This window comes from Podarcis vaucheri, assembly GCF_965113315.1.
Source record: "Podarcis vaucheri genome assembly, chromosome: 15".
NCBI lineage: Eukaryota > Metazoa > Chordata > Lepidosauria > Squamata > Lacertidae > Podarcis > Podarcis vaucheri.
In genome coordinates this window covers 3,222,200-3,248,859 of record NC_138753.1, presented here as the reverse complement: position 1 = coordinate 3,248,859, position 26,660 = coordinate 3,222,200, and the positions used below count along the sequence as shown (strand labels likewise).

At 49.7% G+C, this 26,660-nt stretch overlaps 1 protein-coding gene across 3 annotated transcripts in view; it reads left to right on the top strand.

Moving 5' to 3' along the window:
- NCOR1 (nuclear receptor corepressor 1) overlaps positions 1-26,660 on the top strand; it is a 109,221-nt gene that overhangs the window by 70,929 nt on the left and 11,632 nt on the right. For 2 of the 3 annotated variants that reach the window (XM_082201628.1, XM_082201627.1), the window contains exons 22-40: positions 1,589-1,718; positions 3,352-3,532; positions 4,560-4,733; positions 6,012-6,172; positions 7,767-7,887; positions 9,471-9,572; positions 10,300-10,400; positions 11,379-11,550; positions 12,399-12,539; positions 13,077-13,160; positions 14,516-14,769; positions 15,634-15,988; positions 16,825-17,034; positions 19,184-19,390; positions 20,092-20,241; positions 21,475-21,654; positions 22,128-22,293; positions 24,199-24,707; positions 26,110-26,241. In XM_082201628.1, the coding sequence (XP_082057754.1) occupies positions 1,589-1,718; positions 3,352-3,532; positions 4,560-4,733; positions 6,012-6,172; positions 7,767-7,887; positions 9,471-9,572; positions 10,300-10,400; positions 11,379-11,550; positions 12,399-12,539; positions 13,077-13,160; positions 14,516-14,769; positions 15,634-15,988; positions 16,825-17,034; positions 19,184-19,390; positions 20,092-20,241; positions 21,475-21,654; positions 22,128-22,293; positions 24,199-24,707; positions 26,110-26,241 (3,530 nt within the window). The remainder of the gene's footprint in view (positions 1-1,588; positions 1,719-3,351; positions 3,533-4,559; positions 4,734-6,011; positions 6,173-7,766; positions 7,888-9,470; positions 9,573-10,299; positions 10,401-11,378; positions 11,551-12,398; positions 12,540-13,076; positions 13,161-14,515; positions 14,770-15,633; positions 15,989-16,824; positions 17,035-19,183; positions 19,391-20,091; positions 20,242-21,474; positions 21,655-22,127; positions 22,294-24,198; positions 24,708-26,109; positions 26,242-26,660) is intronic. The other variant, XM_082201629.1, reaches the window with a different exon arrangement.

Sequence of the window (26,660 nt, the reverse complement as noted above, 5' to 3'; positions counted from 1 at the left end):
CTTCCAGCCTCGCCATCTGCACATACCTCTGTGATCTCCCCTGCGCAGAATTCCTTGCCCATTTCAGCCAGGTGAGTGGTTTAAATGCAAGGCTGGGCTGGGCTGGCCTGAAAAAAGCAACCCCGCCGCTCCTAAGACTCAAGTCTCGGTGGTGTTGGCCCCGCAGTTTTTCTGCTGCCGAGAGTGCGCAGACTGCTCTTGCACTGCGTGGGGAGTTTGTGTGCTGTCCGGGGAACCATCTCCAGTTGTTTCCTTCCGCCTTTCTCTCCAGGGTTTCAGTGCCGTCTGCGATACACCCGGCCCCTCTCGGTGTAATGGAAAGTTTCCTCTCTCCTGCTCAGGGTTGGCTTGGAAGCCATCCATGGAACGGTTTTAGTTGGGCTTGCCCTGGACAGGGTGTTAAATGTCAAAGCTATTGAGTTGCTCTGTTTCCATATTTTTTTTCTTACCAAGAGTATTGCAGAGAACTTTCCCTTCTAGCCAATGGAGGGGCTTGGGGAAGAATCTCCGCTGTTGATCCATAAAAGTCCCAGACCAGCCTGCTGCAATCAGCTACCCAAAGACATTTCCCTTTTTCTTTTTAGTTAGGGTTGCCACCCCGAAAGTTGTTGAACTTTTTTTTTTTTTACAAAAAACACCAAAATAACACTATAGGACAAAGCACCGCCTTTCAGAAATTCTCCCCAGACATCAGTTCCAGGAAAATCCGGATGTATGGCAGTCCTGTTTTTAGTCATATTATTGCTTAATTAATGGTACCCTGTTTTTATCCTACTGTTCCTCCCAGGAGCTCAAGGTGGCATACATAGTTTTCTTCCTCCCCATTTAATCCTCACAGCAAGCCCCTTAAGATAGGTTAGGCTGAGAGTGACCACAAGGTCACCCAGTGAGTGGGGAGTGTTGCTTAGAGTCCAACACGCAAACCGCTATGCTACGCTGCACGTCGATGGATCATTTGTTTCCCCCTTCTTTTTCATTCCTCGGTGAGTTCTCTCTCTTAAAAAAACCCAAATCATTGGTTTCATAATTTATAGCAAAACCAATAATTGCAACACAACAAATACAGCATTTCAGAAACAATTAGGTACATTGCTTGGCAGGGGGTTGGACTCGATGGCCCTTGTGGTCTCTTCCAACTCTATGATTCTATGATTCTATGATTCTATGATTCTACATCAGTCCGTTGAAGACTCTGCCTTATGTAATTGCGTTTGCCTTTTTCACTCTTTTTGGTTTAAACGAGTCCTGCCCTAAACAGATCAAGCCTTTCCAATTTCCAAATAAGAGCGTACTGAGTTGGTGATGCTCTGCCATTATCCTTTATCTTCCTATATAGTATTTGTGTAAGGGGGAAAAAATCGTCATGCTGCAGTTCATGTGACTGCCAGCTGGCGGGGTTGGTGAGCAATGTAAGCAGCAGCAGCAGCCCCAAGTGTTAACATTAAATAGTGCAGTTACTCCAGGATAAACCTAATCCGCTTTCTTACCTCCCTTCACTGTTCTCAGTTTTTTGTGTTATTTTTTTCTGCACATGTAATAGTCCCGTTCCTCCGTCGTGTGTTCTGATATCATTTCCTTCCCCATCCAGAATGTTTACAATGGACTCAAAGCCTTCCCTGTTGAATCCCACCGGGCCCCTCATTGTGTCGTCTGCGATAAAACAAGTGCCGATGGACTTGCAGCAGCTTCAGCACCGGGCGGCTGTGATACCACCCATGGTACGTTCCGTACGGCGCTAGGGATCCCCTTGACCAGGAAAGCGCCTAGCTCAGCAGAGGGGCCCCCATCAATCCTGGCAACGTGGGCAGTGGTTAGGGTCAAAGGGAGCTTGGGAGTGCAGCAGCGCCCGGACCTTAAGGAGCAGGAAGGCTTCTGATCAGACCAGTTCCACGTTAGATGCTTTGCCAGGCAGAGGGGAGCAGGTGGTGCTGTGGTCTAAACCCCTGAGCCTTTTGGGCTTGCTGATCGGAAGGTCAGTGGTGCAAATCCCCATGATGGAGTGAGCTCCTGTTCCTCTGTCCCAGCTTCTGCCAACCTAGCAGTTCGAAAGCACACCAGTGCAAGTAGATAAATAGGTACCACTGTGGTGGGAAGGTAAACGGCGTTTCCGTGCACTCTGGCACTCATCACAGTGTCCCATTGTGCCAGAAGCGGTTTAGTCCTGCTGGCCACATGACCCAGAAAGCTGTCTGTGGACAAACTCCGACTTCCTCAACCTGAAGCGAGATGAGCGCCACAACCCCATAGTCGCCTTTGATTGGACTTAACTGTCCAGGAGTCCTTTACCTTTTTGCATTGCCAGGCAATTTGGGCCTCGGAAATCCAGGCAAAATCCTGGAAGCGCTCCTTTTGATGAATACACGGCTTCCGATTGGCTCTGCGCAGATGTCCTCCAAGTTGAATTCTGACAAGACAGAAGAACTGTTTCTGGTGGGCAGGGAGCGGGCAGGCGTGGGGGACTCCCTGGTCCTGAATGGGGTAACTGTGCTACCAAAGAACCAAGTGCGCAGCCTGGGAGTCATTTTGGACTCACTGCTGTCCGTAGAAGCGCAGGTTAATTCTGTGTCCAGGGCAGCTGGTCTACCAGCTCCATCTGGTATGCTGGCTGAGACCCTACCTGCCAGCAGACTGTCTCACCAGAATGGTGCATGCTCTGGTTATCTCCTGCTTGGGCTACCTTAGAAGATGACTTGTAAACTTAAACTAATCCAGAATGCAGCAGCAAGACTGGTCAGTTCGAGTGGCCACTGGGACCATATAACACCAGTCTTAAAGGATCTACATTGGCTCCTAGTACGTTTCCGAGCACAATTCAAAGTGTTGGTGCTGATCTTTAGAGCCCTAAACGGCTTCGGCCCAGTATGCCTGAAGGAGCGTCTCCACCCGCATCATCCAGCCCGGACACTGAGATCCAGCGGCGAGGGCCTTCTGGTGGTCCCCTCACTGAAAGAAGTGAGGTTACAGGGAACCAGGCAGATGGCTTTCTCAGTGGTGGCGCCCGCCCTGTGGAACGCCCTCCCGTCAGTTACCAAAGAGATAAATATTTTACTTTTAGAAGACATCTGAAAGCAGCCTTGCACTGGAAAGTTCTTAATGGTTGTTCTTTATGTTTTGTTGGGAGCCACCCAGAGTGGCTGGAGAAACCCAGTCAGGTGGGCGGCATATGAATAATGATATAATAAAATTATTATTAAGCTGTTGGAAGCTCTCCTTACGATGAATGGGTGGCTTCCGATGTCCTCCCAAATCCGTTCCGAGCCGTTTTTGCTTTTCTTTTTTGACAATCAAGTGTCGTGCAAATTTCATGCAACGAGCCGCGTCTGTTTCCTTCGCCCTCCTGCTTCTCTGCAGGTCTCTTCTACTCTGCAGGGGCTCCCCATGAGTGGCTACACCCTCTTCCAGCAGCACATCAAGGCCATGCACAAGTCCACCATGTTGGAAGAGCGGCAGCGGCAGGAGACCATGGAGGTGGATTGCCGGAGGCCAGGCAGCCCCTGCGGCCCGTCCAAGAGCCCAAACGTCGAGTGGGACGGTAGGTGGAGCCCGCAACCCTTCCACCCTCGTCCCGTCTCCTGCACCCTTCCCCAGCCTTCCACCCTCCAGAGGTTGCTGAGCTGCGGTGACCGTCAGCCCTGGCCTACGCAGCTTCCCAGGGTTTCAGACAGGGTGTGCGTTCTCAGCGCTGCCTAGAAACTTCTTGGGTCAAACCCCAGGAGAGCTACAGTCCTTTCCCGTAAAACAAAACTAGGTTCCGGTCTTCATGATTCTGATTTCATTAGGAAGCTGCCTGGTACGGAGTCAGACCAATGGGCTGCCTAGCTCAGTGTTGCCTACTCTGACTGGCAGAGGCTGTCCAGGGTTTCAGACCAGGTGGGACACTCCTAGCCCTCCCTGGAGATATTGGGGAGCGAACCTGGGATTTTCTGTGTGCAAAGCAGATGTTCTACCACTGAGCTACACTCTTTCCCCATCAAATTTTAGTATACTCATACCTTGGTTCCTGAACCTCTTGGTGTTCGGACGTTTTGGCTCCCGAATTCTGCTAACCCGGAAATGAGTGTTCCGGTTTGCGAACGCTTTTCGGAAGCCGAACGTCCGACGCGGTTTCCGTGGCTTCCGATTGAGTGCAGGAAGCTCCTGCAGCCAATCGGAGGCCGCACCTTGGTTTTCAAACCGTTTCGGGAGTCAAACGGACTCCCAGAACGGATTAAGTTCGACAGCCAAGGTACCAGTGTATTATGAGATAGCGGGGTAGCCCCCTGTCCTTCCTTTTCTCCTTTTCCATCATTTGTACAGATCTATGATGTAGCTCAATGGTAGAGCCTTGCATGCTCAGGGTTCCAGGTTCCATCACCCCACACTTCTCCCTGGGGAGAGTGTTCTGCAAACGGGGAGCCACCACAGAAAAGTCCCTATTCTCGTGCTGCCACCCTCTGGACCTTTCGTGGCTCCTTTGGGTGACACCCCCCGGATGCTTGGAATAAAAACGGAGGGGGCCTCTAGTTTGCCTGCGGTCTCTGCAATCCCCAGCCTGACTTGTGCTGCTTTCCTTTCCGCAGGGAAGTCCGTTGCCTACATGCCTTACGCCGACGTCAAGCGAGCCATGGAGCAGGAGGCCCAGATGCAGAGCGCGGTGGTGAGGTCAGCCTCGCCTTACCGCCTGTCTCCGAGGGAGGTCAGCAAGGCCTCCCCGCAGCCTGACATGAACGCCGCTCGCTACAGCGTCCCCCCAGGTATTTTTGGCCCAGCCAACTGTGCCCCCCTCCCAATTTGCTTGCCGGGAGGATCGGGGTAGGTAGGGGTGGGTTTGTTGATGATTGGGTTCTTGGAGCCTGGTTTTTTAAATTTTTTAAATTATTATAATTATTATCATCGTCATACCCCAAAGAATGAATAAAACAGTGAAATTACCGATAAATGATAAAATCCTAGAGTTGGGAAGGATCATCCCATGCTCTGAACTAACCAGTTAAAAACAACCATTTGAAGGGTTATTGGACGGGAGTAATTGGGTTGTTGTTTTTATTTTGATTATGTATTTTGTGGTTTTATATTTTGATATTATTTTGTGAACCGCCCTGAGACCTCCAGGTATAGGGTGGTATATAAATTAAATAAATTAATAAAATAATAAAATAATTTAAAACACCCCCGAAAAAGATTAAAATCAGCTCTAAGCTGAAAACCAGATTCAGGCATATGTAAGCATTCTATGTATCTGGGCAGGATTGTGGAAACAAAAATGTTTTTAGTAGGCTTCAGAAAGAGTGCCTGCCAAAATTGGGAGTGTAAGTGCTTCCACACTAAAAGATTCGATTTCTTGTTTTTTGTTGCATTCACTTGAATATTTAGGATCCATGCTTTTGTGACATGTCTCAAGGCAGCTTGCAAAATGAAATGCCAGAAAACCAGTTGATAAATAATCTGAAAAACATAATTTAAAACATGGATAGAATTGTAATAGACACTAATTGGTGACAGGGAAGGAGGAAGGACCGCAGCTGAACGCTTTGAATGCAGGCGGTCCTGGGTTCAGTTCCTGACGTCTCCAGAACTGGGGGAGACCCCTACCTTAAACCCTAGAGAGCTGCTGCCAGTCAGTGTAGCAGGCAATCCTGAGCTGAGGACTCGACTCTGCATAAGGCAGTGTCCTGTAATCCTGCCCACGCTGATAGGGGTTAAGCCCCATTCAGTTTAGCGAGAATTTCCATTCACTAAATGAGCATAGCGTTGGGCTTTGAGTGTAGTTTTTGAATGCACAATTCCGCTTCCCGCGATTCGGGTTTTCAGATGAATCGCAGGCACTCTCGAAGCTTTAAAATGGCAAATTTAAAACAGATTTCTACAGACGAAAACTGGTTAAGTCGAAGCTTTTTTACTATGGCTAGAAACTTGGAAAGCGTACAGAGTTCAGTTCTGATATTTGTTACCTTTCTTTAAAAATGATGCAGATTATTCACCCTGTTATTTATGGAGACCTTTCCCTTCTCTCTCCCTTCCCTCTTTCCAAGTCCTCCAACCTGCTCCTCATCAAGTCATTAGCAACCTACCTGAAGGGGTCCGGCCCCCAACCACACGACCCACCAGACCGCCGCCCCCCCTGATCCCGTCCTCCAAAACAGTGGTTCCATCGGAGAAGCCTTCTTTCATCATGGGAGGGTCCATCTCACAAGTAAGGCCGGGGGACGACTACTTTGTATTAAAGGGGCTCATTTTAGTAAAATGCCAAACTGGGGAGACGGCTAGCCTTACCCCATAGCACAAGGGGCTTACCGTATTTTTCGTTCTATAAGATGCACCAGACCATAAGACGCACCTAGTTTTTGGAAGAGGAAAACGGGAGAAAAAAATTCTGAATCCCAGAAGCCAGGACAGCTAGCGGGATCGCTGCGCAGCTCCCCTATATGTAGGATTTCTTCCTGCTGCACATCCAGGGCATTATGATAGTCATCTTTCAACAAACGTTGTTGTTTTCCTAGCGCTACTGTCAAATCTTCCTATACATAATCAAAAGTTAAAAACAGGAATCCCAAATTACACACAGTATACCTTTACAAAACAATAAAGCAAAGGCAGACATTTGCACCAGAAAAATAGACCGCATTTTTCGCCAGACCATAAGACGCACCTAGTTTTTGGTAGAGGAAAACAAGAAAAAAAATATTCTGGATCCCAGAAGCCCAGACAGCAAGCGGGATCGCTGTCCTGACTTTGCCGCACGCAGCCTCTCCTGGGCTGGGGGAGCCTTCATCCCCTGCCCGGGAGAGGCTGCGTGCCGCTAAGGCTCCCCCAAGAGCAACGCTCCCTTTAAAGAGCTTGCGGAGTGTGTGTGCGGCTCTTGGGGGTTTTTCCCCAAGGAGGGAGCGCTGAGCAGAGCCTCCCGCCTGCATTCGCTCCATAAGACGCACACTCATCTCCCCTTACTTTTTAGGAGGGGGAAAGTGCGTCTTATAGAGCGAAAAATATGGTAACTGGTGATATGTAAGAAGCAACAAAGGAGGTCTGTTGTGGCCCTTGCTTCCAGTTTCTTCTGCCAAGCGAATGCCAAGTGGGACCTCTGCAGCAAAATGTTGCAGTGCGAAGTTGCTCCCTGTACCTGATTCCAGTCGTCCACTTCTCAGACTCTGCGATCAGCATCTGAGGCCCTGCTCTCTCTGCCCTCCGCAAGAGATCCTTGGAGAACAGTCCTTTTCTGTTGCGTTGTGCAAAAACATTCAGAAGGCACCAGGATGCGGAAGCCTGGTGTGTGCGCGTGAAGGATTTTGCGCAAGCGTGCATGCAGCCGTTCCATGGCAGAGCAGGATGCAGCTGGTCCGTGTTGCTGCTGCTGTTGCATTTATTTATATTTTGCTTTTTTTCTCAGGCCAGGGCTCGAGGCGGCTGGCACAAATCAAAACAAGACAGGGGAAAAAATGCAAAAAGCTAAAAACCTAAAAAGGATCGCAGTTAAAGTGCAACAGACCTCTATCAAAATTAAAGCAGTGTAAAAACACGTCTGTTAAAAGGCAGATAGTTAAAACAGCGCGTCACTATTAAAAACCCTTTCCATTAAAAACAGCCAGTTCCCCCAAAGCCTTCTGGTATAAAGCAATGATGGAGCCAGCCTGGCTTGTCTTCGGAGGGAGTTCTAGATTCTTAGAGGAGCTACCGAGAATGTTCAGTTCCGCTCTTGTTTCTGCATCCCAACCAGCAGCGCAATCCGCTCTGCGCTGGCTTCGAACTGAGTTAACACCACATTTTTGCTTCTCTCCCCTTCCGACTTCCAGGGGACACCAGGCACTTACTTAACATCCCACAGCCAGACGTCTTACAGTCAAGAACCACCTAAGCCCTCTGTGGGATCCATCTCCCTAGGGCTGCCCAGGCAACAGGAATCTGCCAAACCAGGTAAGTGATGCTGTGGGGCGGGAGAGATCTCGTTTCTGCTCCACTCTCTGGTGTGAATTGGGGGAGAGGGAACCCACTGTTTCCTTGTGAATGGATCCCACTCATAATTCCCTGGCTGTCGTCCGTATGTTCTGAGAATGGTCCCCATGTGGCCAGCCGTGAGTCAAAACCTGTCTTTAGAACGTGTGAACAGGGGAGCAGCCCTGCAGGATCAGGCCCGGGACGCCTACCGTCCAGCAATCTGTTCCAGGCTCTGGAGGCACTGATGCTTCTGATGGAAACCGCAGGAGGGAAGAGGGCTCTTGGGCTCAGGTGATGCTTGTGGGTTTCCCCACATGAATCCCCTTCCTCATTTAATCGCCACAACAACCTTTTGAGGTAGACTAGAGGCAGTGAGTGGCCCCCAAGGTCGCACCCAGTGAGCTTCATAACCGAGTGGGAATTTGAACCCTCGTCTCCCAGGTCCTAGTCTGTCTGTCTGTCTATCTATCTATCTATCTATCTATCTATCTATCTATCTATCTATCAACACACACACAAACATATGCAATTTATTGATTTTATAGTAACAAAGAAAAACATCATCAACATATCTTTAAACCATATTTTTTTTGCTTGACTCCCCTCCACTCCCCCTCTTGGTCCCATTGTTTTGTGCTTGTTCATGCACCTCCATAAAACCTTATATTCTTAACAGTCAAATTTAAAACCTTCTTCATCTTACAACAAGTGACTTTTAAAAGTTATGCTAATGTGGAAATCTAGACACAAAGCTTAAGGAATGTGCATTAAACATTTGCCCTTTTTCAAAGGAAAAAACCCAAAAAAATCAAAGTCTTCTTTCTTTCTTTCTTTCTTTCTTTCTTTCTTTCTTTCTTTCTTTCTTTCTTTCTTTGGTTTAAATTATCTAATATGCCCTGCATAGTTCAATAATTTATTTTGCCCATCTTCTTTGGCGGAGGCTTCTTCATTTCCTTCTGTCGGGATGGGCCGGCCGGTCTTGGCCTGGCATCCACTCTCAAATACGGGGACAAAGTCTTTCGCTCTATGAGTCCATCAAGTCCTGTACATCTCAATATCAAAACTTCAGTTTTTAAAACAACAATCATTTTCAACATTCTCTTCAAATCTTTATATGTCTTTCCCCAGGCCTTTTTAATAATTTTACACTGCCACCACATAGAGTAACCTCTTTTACTTTTTGCCCTTCCTCCTCAGGTCCTAATCTGACACTACACTAAACTGGCTCCTATTATTTTGTTTTGCTTGAAAAGGTGATGGGCTAATTAATGAGCAAGTGCCCTGTGTGTCCTAGGGAGGAACCGACTTCCCTTGTTCAGATGGCATCACTCAGCTGGTCTTTGTTGAAAGATTTCCGTATACATTTCTGAATTTTTTTTTAAGGGGGCAGGTAGCGTTCCTAGCTTGGAAGGCCTGGCTGCTTGAGTCCCCGCACCTGTTTATAAAGGCCTGGAAACAGCCCGTTACATATTGCTTGCAGTTTTTGTGAGATTGAAAAGCATGTGTGTTCCAAATGCTGCCTAGAAACCTCATATGTCCGTCTCCTTTCTTCTCCTTAAAAGCTTCCATGCCGTACATCAAACAAGAAGAATTCTCTCCCAGGAGCCAAAACTCGCAGCCTGAGGGCCTTTTGGTCAGAGCCCAGCATGAGGGAGTGGTTCGGGGTAAGCTGTCTGAGATTTGCTGCTTCGGCCGGCAGGAGCTGCTTTACGCTGAATGAGCCACCTAGCAGAGATGCCACAGGAGGGGATTTCCCGCTTAAGTTGGGGGTTGGACTAGGCAGCCTTTGGGGTTCCTTCCAGCTTTGCAAATTGATGAATCACATTCTTGTAATAAAGGGTGGGTAAACCTCAGCCCCTAACAAGAAGGAAGGCCAAGTTGCAGGACTGGGGATCCTCTTTGTTTTGGGTGAAAAGGAGTTATAGAGAGGGAGGGAGGGAGATACCTAGGAAAAAGTACCGTATTTTTTGCACCATAACACTCACTTTTTTCCTCCTAGAAAGTAAGGGGAAATGTCTGTGCGTGTTATGGAGCGAATGCCTACGGGTGGCGGGTGGGATCTGCTGCAGTCATGAGCAGATGATCCATGGTTCCCCTTCCTTTCCTCCTCCGTGGTTACAAAGCATGGATCCATATGGATCCTCAGGATTTTTGCATTGGGCTACTCCAAACTCACTGCCAGATCACATGTCTGTGGCCACAGCATGAACCACAAAAATCATATATCCACTATTTCATTTAGAATATTTTTTTTCTTGTTTTCCTCCTCTAAAAACTACGTGTGTGTTATGGTCTGGTGCGTGTTATAGAGCGAAAAATACGGTAGTTCTGGGTGCATGTTTGTGTGTGCTCCGTTTGTAGGAGTGGCATTGAATTTGTGCCTTTAACCAGGTACGGCGGTGACCCTTCAAGAAGGAAGCATAACCCGAGGGACTCCAGCCAGCAAAGTTTCTGTTGAATCCATGCCGACCTTGCGAGGCTCCATCACTCAGGTATCTCCTTCTGTCTTGTGACGTTGATAATAATAATAATAATTTTATTATTTGTACCCTGCCCATCTGGCTGGGCCTCCCCAGCCACTCTGGGCGGCTTCCAACAAAGACCAAAAATACACTAAAATGTCAAACATTAAAAACGTCCCTGAACAGGGCTGCCTTCAGATGTCTTCTAAAAGTCAGGTAGTTGTTTATCTATGATGGACCAAGGGAGGGGGGCAGTTTCCAAAACCATCACTCGGGTTTTCATGATTTGCAGGAAGAAGGCCTCCCCACCCCCACCCCAGGTTTTGGTCCCTGGGGTCTTGACGTAGAACCAGGGGAGGCCGCCTGTCTGGTTATGATAGTAGAAGAAACAATAGTATTTTGCTACTGTTGCTGTTTCCACATTTTAAGTAGCAGAATTAAGCAACGATAAATATCTCAAAATGGCGCCTGTAAAAGCAAATCCTATACAAAGCATTCAGACGCAACATAAATACAGTATAGATGAAAAGCTCAATAAATAAACACCACAACAAACAACCCTCACATGTACTAATACAATCACCAAAATCCTTCAGATGCACATTCACACTACACAAACTTGGGTCTCCAGCCGTTTTTGGACTACAACTCCCATCATCCCTAGCTAGTAGGACCAGTGATCAGGGATGATGGGAATTGTAGTCCAAAAAAACAGCTGGAGACCCAACTTTGGAAAGCCTACACTACACAAAACGAAGTAAAAACACAACACCCACCTAGCCCAATTGCTCAACAATTAAACTCTCTTTGCGGCCACCACATGACTCCATATGCTCAGCTTTCCACTTCAGTGAAACAGCCCAAAACATTCAGTCACCGTCTAATCGAGTCTGTGAGAGCCAGAGCCTGTCCTGGAGAGCGTTCGTTCTAGAGGAGGCGGCTTCCTCTGTTTCCATTTCCAGAGCCTGGCTTGGCCTGAGTTCCTAGCTCCCTCCGCTTTCGTTGCAGGGGACGCCAGCTCTGTCACAGTCGGGGATTGCAGCTGACGTGCTGCTAAAGGGAACCATCACTCGCCTGGCCACGGAGGACAGCAGCCCGGAGAAGTGCCGGGAAGAAGCCGCCTCTTCCAAGGGCCATGTCATCTACGAGGGCAAGAGCGGGCACATAATAACCTACGACGGTAAGTCTCAAGCTCAGGGTGCCATTGGTGTCTGGCACAAGACGTCCCATGACTGAGGAGCGGTGATGCTGCTCCGGTGTTTCTCAAACTCAGGTCTCCAGCTGCTGTAGGACTACAACTTCCATCATCCCATCCCTGATGGGAGTTGTAGTCTAACCCCGGCTGGGGATTCAGAAACACAGTGCTGCCTGGGAGAAATTCCCAGGTGTCAAAAAAGGTTATTTATGTGTGCCACTACTGCGGCCTGTGCTTTGTTAGCCCACAAATGGAAAGCGAGCGAAGTCCCAACTAAAGAAGAATGGCAGCTTAAACTGATGGAATATGCACAGCTCACGGACTTATAGAATAAGAAAACAAGAAGAACAAACGTTTTAAAGAAGATCAGAAAATCTTTATTGAATATATGGGGGAAATTGTGTACATTTGAAAACGTGAGCAGCATTAAGATAAATTCAGCAGTGTAAATCAGTTTCGATGGACGTAATAATGGAATACTGGATGGTTTAGTTTGTATAAAATATGCAGGGATTTATGATACGCAAAATGAACTATGGAAAGACAAGAGGGGAAGCCGTTGATATTTTAAGGTTGTTTAAATGAATGTTCTAAAATGTTAATCAGAAAATTTAACAAAAGTTGTAGGAAAGAAAGAGAAACACAGTTCTAGTTGCTGAGCATTGATGGGGGGGGGGTAACATTAGTTGACCAGTCTTGACTTGATGGGCGATGCTAACAGCTAAGCGTCACCTTTTGAAGTGGCGCTACATGGCAACAAAAGAGCCACTTCAATATCCCTCCCCACATTGTTTCTGCCGCTGTCCTGACCCACGTTTCTGCATTTTTGACAGCAATCAAGAATGTCCGCGAAGGAACCCGGAGCCCACGGACCGCTCACGAGATGGGGCTGAAGCGGACATATGATGCTATGGAAGGCAACATCAAGCAAGGGATGTCGATGAGGGAATCTCCGGTCTCCGCACCGTTAGAAGGTGGGAGGCCTGCCACGTGGCGCTTTACCGTTTCTCTTCAGATGCTTAGAACCTGCCTCGCAGTGCGCATAATCCAGGGGTCGGCAAAAAAATTTAGCCGGTCAGGGGTCCCTTTACCTTTACCTTTTAGGTCCATAAATTACCATATAGCATATATTCAGCACAAAAAACAGTGGCAATTTGTTGTTTACAAAGGACACCTGGACATATTAAGGCCCCCCCTACCTTCAGTAGCTTGGGGCCTCATCAGACCTAAATCCTGCCCTGTCCCCATCTTCTTGCATTTAACTCACGGTATTTCAACCAACTGGCCGTTGACCACATATGGTTGAAACCAAACAAAATTACACACGCGTCAGACGTGATCATACTGGAAGAGATGTTCGGCTGGAGATGTATAAACTTTTGTGCATGCTTGATGTATATGTATTTTATTGTATGAACATGCCACTCTCGTAACGTGAAACAGCATGTGTCATTTGGGAGAGGAACGGCGTGGTTTTGCACCCGTCTTAAGTCCCCATCCATCTTTTTCAGGGTTAATCTGCCGCGCTCTTCCTCGAGGCAGCCCCCACTCGGACCTGAAAGAGAGGACTGTGCTGTCGGGCTCTATAATGCAAGGTAGGTCTCCCCATGGGCTTTTGGGGTGGGGAGGGGGGAGGTTAAAAGCTCTTCAACTCCACCAATCTGGGTTCTGGTCCAGCTATTTATTGAAAAACAAATTTCACATATTAACAGGGTAGAGGGTGAGACTCTCAATCGCAGGGTTGTGGGTTTGAGCCCCACGTTGGGCAAAAGATTCCTAGACTAGATGACCCTCAAGGTCCTTTCCAATTCTATGAATTGTGAGTCTTTTTATGATAATAAATATGATGATGATGATTAAATGTATAACAGACAAGACTAAGGAAGTATTCCAACCATTCAAAAGAAAGAGCACCAATTGAGCCTGGTCAGGTATAAAGACAGTAGACAAAAGATTTATATTTATATTTATATTTATATACAGTATACACCTTTTGACATAGATAGAGATATAATTAAAATAAACTTGTAGAAAAGAGGCAATATGACAGCATACCTAGATGGTAAATAAACAGTGGGTAGTAAATAAAGTGGATCAGAAACGTGTATTTATCAAGGGCTAGTTTTCCTGCTGGACGTGGGTGGCACTGTGGGTTAAAGCACAGAGCCTAGGACTTGCCGATCAGAAGGTCGGCAGTTCGAATCCCCGTGACGGGGTGAGCTCCCGTTCCTTGGTCCCTGCTCCTGCCAACCTAGCAGTTCAAAAGCACGTCAAAGTGCAAGTAGATAAATAGGTACTGCTCTGGCAGGAAGGTAAACGACGTTTCCGTGCACTACTCTGGTACGCCAGAAGCGGCTTAGTCATGCTGGCCACATGACCCGGAAGCTGTATGTCGGCTCCCTCGGCCAATAAAGCGAGATGAGCGCCGCAGCCCCAGAATCGGCCACGACTGGACCTAACGGTCAGGGGTCCCTTTACCTTTACCTTAGTTTTTCTGCTAAATCAACGTCCAGGCTAAATACTGTGAAGTATCTTTCGCAATGGCCATGGCATAACTACGTTTCAGCCCCTTTCATTTAGCCCCCCAAGTAGCCAAGGGGCTTCAGAATTCAGCGCGTTTCCTCCAAGGCTCAGAAGGTCAGAACAGCTGAGCCAACCTCAGCATCATATCGCACCTTGCAAGCCCAAGGCCAGGCGGCTGATTCAGTTGCAAGAAGTGACATTAAACACTTTAAAAAACAAACAACCCATGCTTAACACGGTCCGCTTAATACTTTCATTAAAAATGGATTGGAGCTGCGGCTCATGGAAAGAGATCTTTCTGGAGGGACGAGCAGTCGAGAGGCATTTGCGGGAGCAAAACAGCATTTTCTCCTGCCAACGTTCAGCTGTTGGGTTGTGTGAGCTCTTCTGAAGCATCCGTCCCTCTCCCTGCTTTCCCCCACAAAAGGCACCCCGAGGGCCGCGGCCGAGGGCTACGAGGAAGGCCTCAAGTACCCGAAGATCAAGAGGGAGTCCCCTGCCCTGCGGAGCTTCGAAGGCGCCATCACCAAGGGGAAGCCCTACGATGGGGTCACCACCATCAAGGAGATGGGGCGCTCCATCCATGAGATCCCCAGGCAGGACCTGCTGAGCCAAGAGAGCCGCAAGACCCCCGAGATAGTCCAGGGCTCCCGGCCGATGATCGACGGCTCCATATCTCAGGTAGGCAGGTGTCAAAGCCCACCAGAGCAGCTGGGTGTATCCACTCTGAAAAAGAAAGGAAGAGGGCGCGTTTTCTCACCGCAAGCTGAGGGCCGGCCCAAAACACCGAAGAACTACAACTCCCAGCAGGCACAGGGTGATGGGAGTTGTAGTTCAGCAACATCTGGAGGGGCAAAGCTTCTCCGTACCTGGTTTAGATCATTATTTCATTACTTGCCCTAAACGGCCTCAGTCCTGTATACCTGAAGGAGCATCTCCACGCCCATCGTTCAGCCCGGACCCTGAGGTCCAGCTCTAACTGGGGGGTGTATTTTATCTTGTTTTGTGTATCTCGCTTCATAATGGCAACAGAAATAAAGAAACGGTAAAAGACTTGTAGGGACGCGGGAGGCGCTGTTGGTTAAGCCACAGAGCCTAGGACTTGCCGATCAGAAGGTCGGTGGTTTGAATCCCCGTGACGGGGTGAGCTCCCGTTGCTCGGTCCCAGCTCCTGCCAACCTAGCAGTTCAAAAGCACGTCAAAGTGCAAGTAGATAAATAGGTACCGCTCCGGCAGGAAGGTAAACGGCGTTTCCATGCGCTGCTCTGGTTTGCCAGAAGCGGCTTAGTCATGCTGGCCACATGACCCGGAAGCTGTATGCCGGCTCCCTCGGCCAATAAAGCGAGATGAGCTGCACAACCCCAGTTGGTCATGACTGGACCTAATGGCCAGGGGTCCCTTTTCCTTTTAAAAGACTTGTATGGAAAAGAATTGAGGTGGGGGAAAACGTGTGCATCTGTGGGGTTTCTGAGGTGACTTCCCATAGCTGTGGACCCACCGAGGCCTAGCTGACGCTGTGGCCCCCCGTCCTCTTCCCTCTTCTAGGGAACGCCCATCAAATACGAGAGCGGCTCCGGCCAGTCGGCCATCAAGCACAACGTCAAGTCCTTGATCACCGGCCCGAGCAAACTCCCTCGCGGGATGCCTCCGCTGGAGCTGGTGACAGAGACCGTGAAGGCGGCCGAGCGAGGGAAGTACGAGGAGGCCAAGTCCTCTGGGGAGGTCCGCCAGCGCCACACGGTGGTCAGCTCTGGGACCTCGGTCCTCCGCTCGACCCTCCATGAGGCCCCCAAGTCGCAAGTGAGCCCCGGGATCTACGAGGACGCCAACGCCAGGAGGACGCCTGTGAGCTACCAGAGCATGTCCAGGAGTTCCCCCATGATGAACAGGGTGTCGGAAGGTGAGTTTCCCTCGGCCCGAGGGCTGGTGGGATTTGAAGCCTAAACTGCAGCCGGGGATCGGGGGTAGCAACTGACCATTAGGGCACTCTCCAGCCAAAGGAACGCGCCGGCCAATAGTCAAAGGTAGCACAGCTGCTTCTGCAGGTCTGGGTACTGGAGCCCACCAATCTAGGGCACACTCGGCCCTCCAGGTGCTTTGGGACTACAACTCCCATCATCCTTAGCTAACAAGCCCAGCAGTCAGGGATGATGGGAATTGTAGTCCCAAAACATTTAGAGGGTCAAGTTTGCCTATGCCTGGTCTAGGCAGCTATTCCCAGGTTTCTGCGCTCTGGAGCAGCTGCAGCAACAGGGACCACTCCCCCTCCACCAGTTTATGTGCCTTCCCACCGTTCTTCTGCATCCAACCGGTCCTTGACAATTCCCCACCATGAATTTATCTCCTCCTCTTATAAAGTCATCCAACTTGGTGGCCAATGGCTACTGCTTGTGGTAGAGCATCTGTTCTGCATGCTGAAGGTCCCAGGTTCATTCCTCAGCAGGGCGAGCCTTTGCTCCTGGTCAATGTGGGCAGTCCTGAGCTGAATGGCCCAGTGATCTGATCTGGTGCTCCTATTTAAGCCAGCCCTTCATTCGGAAGACTGGAATCTCACTTTATTTTTAGGGGAAGAGCTCCAGCTGCCAGTCAGTGTAGAGAACACTTAAGTCAGATCCGACTCTGTGGAAAGCACTCGCACATGTGTCCCTTGGGTCCAAAACACCTACATTTTGAAATATTTCATTCTTGGCACTGTTCCTAACTCTGGCTTTTCATTTGAACCTGGCACCTCTTCAGGGAAGTCCTCCAACCACGAGAGGAAGTCCACCCTGACGCCAACGCAGAGGGAGAGCATCCCAGCGAAATCCCCCGTCCCCGGGGTGGATCCCGTCGTATCTCACAGCCCCTTCGACCCCCACCACCGAGGGGCTACTCCGGAGGTCTACAGGAGCCACCTCCCATCACACTTGGACCCAGCCATGCAGTTCCACAGGGCGCTGGATCCCAGTACGTCCGGTCCTTTTTGAGCTATTTATTGATTTCCTTTTTCTGTCTTCATTATATCAATCTACCGGATTTTTCGCTCCATAAGACACACTTTTTTCTTCCTAAAAAGTAAGGGGAAATGTCTCTGCGTCTTTTGGAGCAAATGCGTGGTCCCTGGAGCTGAATTCCCCAGGGGCAAAAAGCAGATTGTGCTTTTTTCTTTTTGAAAGATGGAAATGGGTGTTTAAACAAAGCCCCTGATCGGCAAGCGATCGGGGAGGGAGATAAGGGATGCTAGCAATAAAGGTGGCTGCCTGGGAGGGGGGAAGTAAAGACAGTGAACTTGCAAGGAGAGGAGACAGAAAGACTAAAGCAATGAGGAGAGAAATTAGAAGAAAAGGAGGAGCAAAAAACTGCTCCAGCTAAGGAAAAGACACTAAGGCAAACAAGAGGGAAGGGAGTGTTGAAAGAAAGCAGCTGATTGGTAAGCGATCGGGAGGGAGATAAGGGACAGTAGAGATACAGGAGGCTGCCTTGGAAGGGGGAGGTAAAAGCCCATGGAGCCTCAGGATTTTTGCATTGGGTCACCCCAAATTCACCATCAGATCACATAGCATGTCCATAGCTACAGCTTGCACCAAACAAATGACACACCCACTGTTGCGTGGGGCCGCAATGACGCAAAAACGTGATTACAAAGCATGGATCCACATGGATTCTCAGGATTTTTGCATTGGGTCACCCCAAATTTCACATCCATCTCTTGCGTCTGCTTTGCTTTCTTGGCCTTTAAGTTCAGGAGCTTTCCTTTCAGGTCAAAGGCCAGGTCCCAATCCGGCCCACCCTCCCCAACCCCTTTTGACAAGTGAGTCAGGTCACAGTCACCTGACATCGAGTGACACCAGGTGATTCATATTTGAAGCTGTAACAGAGACAAAACCCCCGTGTTGCAATACAGAAAAATCTGCTCAAATCCAACCGCAACACATGGCTAATAATATAATTAGTTAGATCATAATCCAGAATTTACAAATCTTAAGCATTCACAAATAATGTATGTATAAGTCCACAAACAAAAAATGGTAAGCGTAATGAATTGCTGCCAGGGAACCCCACGAGGAAGTTAGGATGCCTTTCAATAGATAATGTCCAACATTGCAGTGATAGATGCTCCAAGGTGTAGAATGCAGCAATGAACAGCAAACGAAACAGGAACAGAACAGAACAGTGTTAGATTCAGGTAAGTAGCCATGTTGGTCTGCTGCAGTCAAAATAAAAATTAAAAATTGTCCCATAACACCTTATAGACCAACTAAGTTTGTTCTGGTATAAGCTTTCGTGTGCATGCAGACTTCGTCAGTGAGCTCTGGTCTATAATCATATGTACCTGAATGGACAATTCATTTGGAATTTATTCGCTGATGAAGATTCGTCCTTGAAACAGTTGACTTATCCCGGAAACACTGTTCCTGTTTTGTTTTATTGTTCATTGCGGCATCCTACCTTCACTGTAGGGACGTGGGTGGCCCTGTGGGTTAAACCGATCAGAAGGTCGATCAGAAAGTTGGCGGTTCGAATCCCCACGATGGGGTGAGCTCCCATTGCTCGGTCCCTGCTCCTGCCAACCTAGCAGTTCGAAAGCACATCAGAGTGCAAGTAGATAAATAGGTACCACTCTGGCAGGAAGGTAAATGGCGTTTCCGTGCGCTGCTCTGGTTTGCCAGAAGCGGCTTAGTCATGCTGGCCACATGACCCGGAAGCTGTACGCAGGCTCCCTCGGCCAGTAAAGCGAGATGAGCGCCGCAACCCCAGAGTCGGTCACGACTGGACCTAATGGTCAGGGGTCCCTTTACCTTTACCTTACCTTCACTGTGGTGTTCCCTGGCAGCAATTTATTACGCGTCCATTTCTCATATTTGAAGCTGGCAGCTCAGTGCTGTGGATGGGCAGATCCTGCCTTTTTCCTCCAGAAAGTGTGCAGGTGGTTCCCTCTGCCCCCCAGCCCAGCTCCCCCATCTAATTATTATCTTCACAACAACCCTGTGAGGCAGGCAAGGCTGGTCAATGGCCACCGGCCCGCGTTGGGATCTGAACCTGCGGGGCCCTGCAGTGCAGACCCAGACCCTCCCTTTTTTAAAACGATCCCTTTCTCCCTTCTCTGCCTGCCCAGCCGCTGCCTACATGTTCCAGAGGCAACTTTCGCCCACCCCAGGCTACCCGAGCCAGTACCAGCTCTATGCCATGGAGAACACGCGGCAGACCATTCTCAACGACTACATCACCTCCCAGCAGATGCAAGTCAACCTGCGGCCCGACCTGACCAGGGGGCTCTCTCCCCGGGAGCAGACCTTGGCCCTCCCCTACGCGGGAGCCAGAGGTGAGTCAGAGGATAACTGGTGGCAACCTCTCGCACGCCTCGCCCCTTTCCCAGCCTTCCCAGGTTTAGAACATAGGGCTTGTTTGTTTGTTTTTAAGCAGGTTGAGGGGTCCGGTATCAGTGGAGATGTGGTGGCAAACGGGTTTGGTGCACCCATTCTTTAAAAACAGAGGTTTTAAAGCAGGGTGGTTGGGAGTCTTCGGCCTTTGGGCCAAATCCGCCTCGCCATTTGACCTCTCTGAGGCTGTTTGGGGCAAGCCACACCAACCTGCCCTACACCTTGGGTTCTGTGTGACGTCAGGGGCGAGAGTGGGAGTGGTTTAACGGCCAGCCCCTCCCCACAGGGAACTCTGGGAATTGTAGCTCTGCGAGGGGGGAATCAGGATCTCCTAGCAACTCTTGGCACCCTTAATAAACCATGGCTCCCAGAATTCTTTGCGGGGGGAGCCATGACTGTTTAACGTGGTATCGGTAGTATTTATGTGGTCAGAGTCCTTGTTCTTCAACTGATGGGTCACGGCCTGATTGACGCAGCAGCGGCAGCCCCATCCCACAAATAAATGCTTTTCGAAAATTAACAAATGGGTCCCCAAAATGAATATTTGGGTTAAAGGTGGGTCCCCGGTCCGAAACGGCTCAAAGACTGCTGGCCTGAGTGATCTTGTGCATATCTCCATTATGTCTCCCCCCTTTTTAATTAGGGATCATTGACCTGAACACCATGGCACCCACCATCTTGGTGCCCCACCCCGGAGGGCCCAGCACCCCCCCGATGGACAGGATCACCTACATCCCTGGGACTCAGCTAGCGTTCCCCACCAGGCCTTACAACCCTCCTTCCATGTCTCCAGGTGAGAGCTGCCTCCCCGCTAGGTGGGGAGAGCAGGGGGCACCCCCCTCCCCCAAAACAACAGTGGGCCGCCGACCCTTCTGCCCTGGTGGGGAAGGCAACCCATGGCCTCTGTCGCCCTTTGGCCACTACCACTATCCCGGAGTTCCAGGCAGGCTTTTGCCACACCCAACGTCATCAGTCAGATTCTCAATCTTTTTTTTGGGGGGGGGTATGCAAAACCTAGCGGCAGCACCCGCCTTTGATGTCTTCTGTGCCAGTGCCCCCCCTCCCTGCTTTGGTGGATGCTTCCCGGCCATCCATCCTCTTCCCACCCTGCCTTAAGGGCCACCAACCAGCTGTGAAGCTAATGGTGCGATTACACTTAACATACAAGGTTTGGGGCTTTTTTAGCATGTCACGTAACTATTTACTATTACAGTGGAACCTCGGTTTTCGAACGTGATCTGTTCCAGAAGACCGTTCGACTTCCAAAACGTTCAAAAACCGAGGATCAATGGGCCGGCTGCAGAGCCAGTGGGGAAAAAGTGAAAAACGCACCCCGGAAGCCATTCGACTTCTGAAGCGCGTTCGAAAACGGAAGCAATTACTTCCGGGTTTTTGGCGTTTGGGTTCCGAATCGTTTGGCTTCCGAGATGCTCGAAAAACGAGGTTCCACTGCATTTGCTTATTTCATAAAATGTATATGCTGCTTTGTTGTTTTCTAAAAGGCCTAAAGCAAGCCTCAAAGCGGTTTATATTAACAGGATTATTGGCGGCACAGCTTTTAACTCTCTCCCACTGCAGAGAGTCTGACAAAAATCCCTCTGAGCATTGCAGGGGGCCGGATGAGTTGGCCCTTAGGGTCTCTCGCTGCTTTTGGCATTCTTAGGGGAGCTTCCAACCAGGAGTGTCTTTTCTAGATAAATCCACATGCTCTTTCCACTGACTTCCGCCAGCTTTTATCAGATGGCATCCCTCCACCCCTCCCTGCCCTGTTAGGCTTTTTTCTAGCAGTAGGAACATGAGGGGCAAGGGGAACCCTAGATGTCAGGAGGACTTAAGAATTTCTTGCGGACTCTGGCACCCTCTCCAAACTACAATTCCCAGGATTCCTTGTGGGGAGCCATGACGGCAGCGAAACCCCTGCGGGCTGCGTTGTGTCGCCTGGCCTTGTTACGCAAACGGACTCCCTTGTCTTGTTTCCCCACCCACCCCTCAAAACCCACATTTTTTTCTTCTTCCTCCTCCCCAGGGCACCCTTCGCATCTGGCAGCCTCTGCCGCAGCCAACGCAGAGAGGGAGCGCGAGAGGGAGCGCGAGAGGGAAAAGGAGCGGGAACGGGAGCGTGAGAGGGAGCGTGAGCGTGAAAGGGAGCGAGAGAGAGAGAGGGAGCGGATAGCAGCCGTTCCCAGCGAGCTCTACCTGCGCCCAGGTGAGTGCCCAGAATGCCTTCTCCAGCTGCTGCTGCTGCCCCCTCCTTTTTGATACCTCAGAGCCTAAAACGAATTTGTGTGTGTGTAATCTTTAATTTTCTAGTGGGAGGGAGTTCCTCTGTCACTAGGAGGCAGGTGGTTTAAAGAAAGCTTTAGCTAGGGCTTCTGATTGGTGCAGGCGCCCCGGAAACAATAGCCGGCAGTCGCATTAGACATCGGGCTTCCGAAAAAGGTTTGGAAACCGGAACACACACTTCTGGGTTTTCGACGTTTGGGAACCAAGGTACCACTGTACAGCTCCCAGAATCCTTTGGGAGAAGCCACAAAAGTGGTACCGCAGTGCTTCAAAGTACAGTGTGGATGTGGCTCTAGAAGCAGTGACTCAGACTCAGACTCTTCAAACCTCCTGGTTCTTTTCCTCTACTGCCGGGTGGGACGTTGCTTCATTCCTAATATTTATTATATTCTTCAGGTGCTGAGCAGCCAGGAAGGCCAGGAAGCCACGGCTACGTCCGCTCGCCATCCCCGTCAGTCCGCAGCCAGGAAAGCGTCATGCAGCAGCGGCCGAGCATCTTCCAGGGATCAAACGGGACGAGTGTCATCACCCCACTGGACCCCTCCGCACAGCTGCGCATCATGTACGTTCGTTTTAATTCTTTTGTGCAGCCGAGATCCTGTTTGCCCGTGACTGACACTCCCCGTGGTTTAAGCAAAGTTGCATCAGGCATTCCTGAGGCAGGACGGTTGCTCCGTGCAAACAGGGATGCACTCAGTCTTCTCTTAAAGCAGTTCCCCAAAGTTGGGTCTCCAGCTGTTTTGGGACTACAACTCCCATCATCCCTAGCTAGCAGGACCAGTGGTCAGGGATGATGGGAATTGTAGTCCAAAAGCAGCTCGAGACTGAAGTTTGGGAAACACTGTCTTAAAGGGATACATCTGTCCTCAAAGCCCAAGTTGCTCAATGCTTGTAAAAAAGTTTGTTAATTCCTTATGGCTGATAGAGCTTGGAGACGGGGTTATTGTAAGGAATGGCTGCAGGAGAAGACCAGCTGCCTTTCAAATCTTTCAAAGGGCTGCCAGGAGGAAGACTGAGCAAACCTGTTCCCTGTCCCTCAGAATTGGAGGGGATAAGATTCTATTGAAATGTTAGGAAAAGATTTCTGACGGGAAGAGCTTTTCAGCCGTGGACCACCCAGCAGACTCTCCTCCGCAGGAGATCTTTGAAGCAGAGGCTGGAGAGGAAGAATCTCTCGAGGGGGGCAGGGAGTTGCAAGACTTACCTTTACTGAAGCAGGGGGTCAGATTGGATGGCCTCTATGGGCCCTTCCAACTCAGTGAGTTGCACCCAGCAGTAGTTGGGCTCAGAGTCAGCCCGCTGTAATGAATGGATGTTGCTTTCTGAAGGCAAAGGAAGGACTGGACCCTGATTAATACAACAGACACGAGGCTTGACCAACAAGACCTTTGGGAGAAAGTGCTCTTGCCACTCCCTGGCCCAGGCCGTTTTTATTCACAAAAGAACTATAACACAGCGTTTGTAAGAACCAATCAGATTTCCTCTGAGCATTTCAAGAAATCCCCACGTGGGGACAAAGTCAGATCAGAGGAAGCCTCTTAACTACAAAGATCTATTTCCTATTTGAGCATGCATACATGTTCAGGCTAAGTAAACAGGAACCAAGGAGGGATGCATGTAGCAAACCCCGGAGGTCATAAAAGGAAAGACAGGCATTTTACCACCTCCATGTGAACTCTGTTCCTGGCCCTAAGATCTACCTAAAGATTAACAAAAGCTACATCAAAGCTACCTCCTTCAAAGCTATCTCTTTATTTTTATGTACCCAGGGTGCCTGGTGAAGCAACTGGTCTGTGCATGACTGTCAGGCATAGAGAAAAAGGGACAGAGATGCAGAGGCTTGTGGGATTGATCAGAAATCATGTCATTGACTCAAGCCCAGTCAAAGCGATGCTTTCCCCGCTGACACAATGGCTTGCTTCATTTTTCATAATTCCTCATAGCAATCCTACATGACCATGATTGTACATGATTGTTTCCTGCTTGGCAGGGGGTTGGACTCGATGGCCCTTGTGGTCTCTTCCAACTCTATGATTCTATGATTCTATGATTCTATGACCACTACAAATGCATACGGCTAAGTTGGTGGAGAGGGATGCGGGTGGCACTGTGGGTTAAACCACAGAGCCTAGGACTTGCTGATCAGAAGGTCGGCGGTTTGAATCCCTGCGGCATTTCCGTGCGCTGCTCTGGTTCTCCAGAAGCGGCTTAGTCCTGCTGGCCACATGACCCGGAAGCTGTACGCCGGCTCCCTCGGCCAGTAAAGCGAGATGAGCACCGCAACCCCAGAGTCCGTCACGACTGGACCTAATGGTCAGGGGTCCCTTTACCTTTACCTTTAAGTTGGTGGAACTTAGCTGGACGCAGCCCTATGGGTCTGTGCCAACAGCTGACGATAGCACCCCCCTTGCCGTATAACTCAAAATGTCCTAAGGTGTTACCACCCTCTTTTTGTTCCGACCAACAGGCAGATGCCCCCCGGCACTCCCACCATCACCCAGGCCTTGCCCACCTCCCGCTACAACACAGCCGCTGACGCTCTGGCCGCCCTCGTGGATGCTGCCGCTTCCGCTCCCCAGATGGAGGTGGCCAAGTCCAAAGAGGGCGGCAAGCATGACGGGGGCCGCATCGAGGAGAACCCGGGGCGCAGATCGGTCGTGAGCGAGCAGCAGCAGCAGCAGCAGATGGAGCAGAAGGCGATGGAGGCAGAGAAGAGGGGGCCCCCGGGCCTGTACCCCTCGTCCTCGTCGAGCTACTCCTCCTCGGGGAAATCCCAGCCTTCCTCCTCCATCTACTCGGAAGCCGGGAAGGACAAGGGCCCGCCTTCCATATCCAAGTATGAGGAGGAGCTTCGGACGCGTGGCAAGACCACCATCACGGCAGCCAACTTCATCGACGTGATCATCACACGACAGATCGCCTCCGACAAGGACGCCCGCGATCGCGGCTCCCAGAGCTCAGATTCCTCCAGCAGCCGTATGTCCTCTGAGTTTCCTTTGGCCTCCTTAGCCCGGCTATAGGTTTGGCCCATTTAGGTGCAGGGCAGTAGTATCAGTGTTTGAAAAAGAAAAGGTTCTGACCTCCTTTGCCTAGTCCTCAGACCTTAGTTGGCACAAAAGTGTCTTTGAGAAAGAGTATTCTTGCAGAGTATTGCTGCTTTTATTCTTAAAAAGTCTTCTTCTCCAACCACAACCGACAGCTTTTACACACACCAAACGCAACCAGCTTTCTACCGTCCAACCAACCAACCCACACCAAACACTTAACTTTGACCACTCTGTATATACAGGTACAATTTGGTGAAAGGTTGCAGGAGTCATTATAGGCCGCTGACTTATGCTGACTTAGTTCTTTTAGCATTAAAGAAACAGCAGCCAATTTTTAGCCGGGACAAGTGGGTCTCAAACTTTTATGGCCCTCAAACCCACCCCCAACTCCCCCTCCTCTTTACAAAGTATTATTCAGGGTAGCAGTTTCCCTCTTTGACTGCTCCAATGCGCTCTACGTGGGGCTACCTCTGAAGGTGGCTTGGAAACTACAACTAATCCAGAACGCAGCTGCTAGGCTGGTGACTGGGAGCAGCCACCAGGGCCAGATAACTGGTCCTAAAGGAATTATGTTGGCTCCCAGCACGTTTCCGAGCACAATTCAAAGTGTCAGTGCTGACCTTTAAAGCTCTAAACGGCCTCAGCCCAGTATCCCTGAAGGAGCGTCTCCACCCCCATCGCTCATCCCAGACACTGAGACCCAGCTCCAAGGACCTTTTGGTGGTTCCCTCACTGTCAGAAGCGAGATTACAAGCTCTAGGCATAGGGCCTTCTTGGTAGTGGCGCCCGTCTTGTGGAAACACCCTCCCACCAGATGTTAAACAAAACTGTCCTGAAAGGGGTTCAGCAAAATGTACTTTGTAAATCCCTTTGAGAAGAAAGGCTTTCAAACACGGATGGATGAAAAGGTTAATCGGGGATCCCCAAGCTGTTCTTGGGGTTGGGGGCTGAGGACACCTATGGAAATCTAAGGAACGGTCTAAAGCACCACAAAATACCCATTTCACAGAATTAAAACAAGTGGGTGCTCAACTCTTCTCTCTGTCAACAACAGACGAAACACCTGCACACATAACCTAAAACTCAGACAGAAAACAGGACTCCTCTCTAAAATATTTAAAATGGGGAAGGGGCCTATAGTGTCTCCCCCAAAGGCAGGATACCCACCTGCACCCCTATTTATACGGGTTTTCCTGGGAAACAAAGTCAGCCATTTCTCATCCAAAGTGTGAATCACACTTCTACACCAGCAGACCTAACACTACCAGAGGCAGGTCAGGGTTGGGCCTTACGAATGACCTCTGTCTCTCTCTCTTCCTCGATCCATGTAGTTTCCTCCTCCCACCGCTACGAGCCCCCCCGAGACGCCATCGAGGTGATCAGCCCCGCAAACTCACCGGTCCCTCCCCAGGAAAAGATGCTGCCTTATCAACAGGAAGCCCCCAAAATGAGCCAGGCAGAACGTAAGTTCTCACTGCGCCGGATTGGGGCAGCCTCTCGACTTGCATCTTCGCGCAGGGAGGGCGAATTGGGTGCAGACTTTTTTTTTATGCATTCAGAGTCGTAGGTCACAAACAACAAATGACGAATCTTAAAATTGAAGAGTCGCAGGCCAAAATGCGTACATGTGTCTAGGCGGAACAAGCTTGCAAGTAATTTGCAATTAAGAGTTGCATATCTCTTCTTGCAGTGCAGAAAGAGAACCTTGCAACCCTGTAGCTGAAGCGTTTCTTATCAAGTCCCACCGAGCGCCATTGGGACGTTCTGCTGATTTTAGGAGTGATCTTTTCTGAGTGCAAATGAGTTCCTCTCCTGGTTACCTACGTCAGGGCTGATGGGATGTGGAGGCCAAGAAGCCCTATAGAGGACCCCATCTTATTGC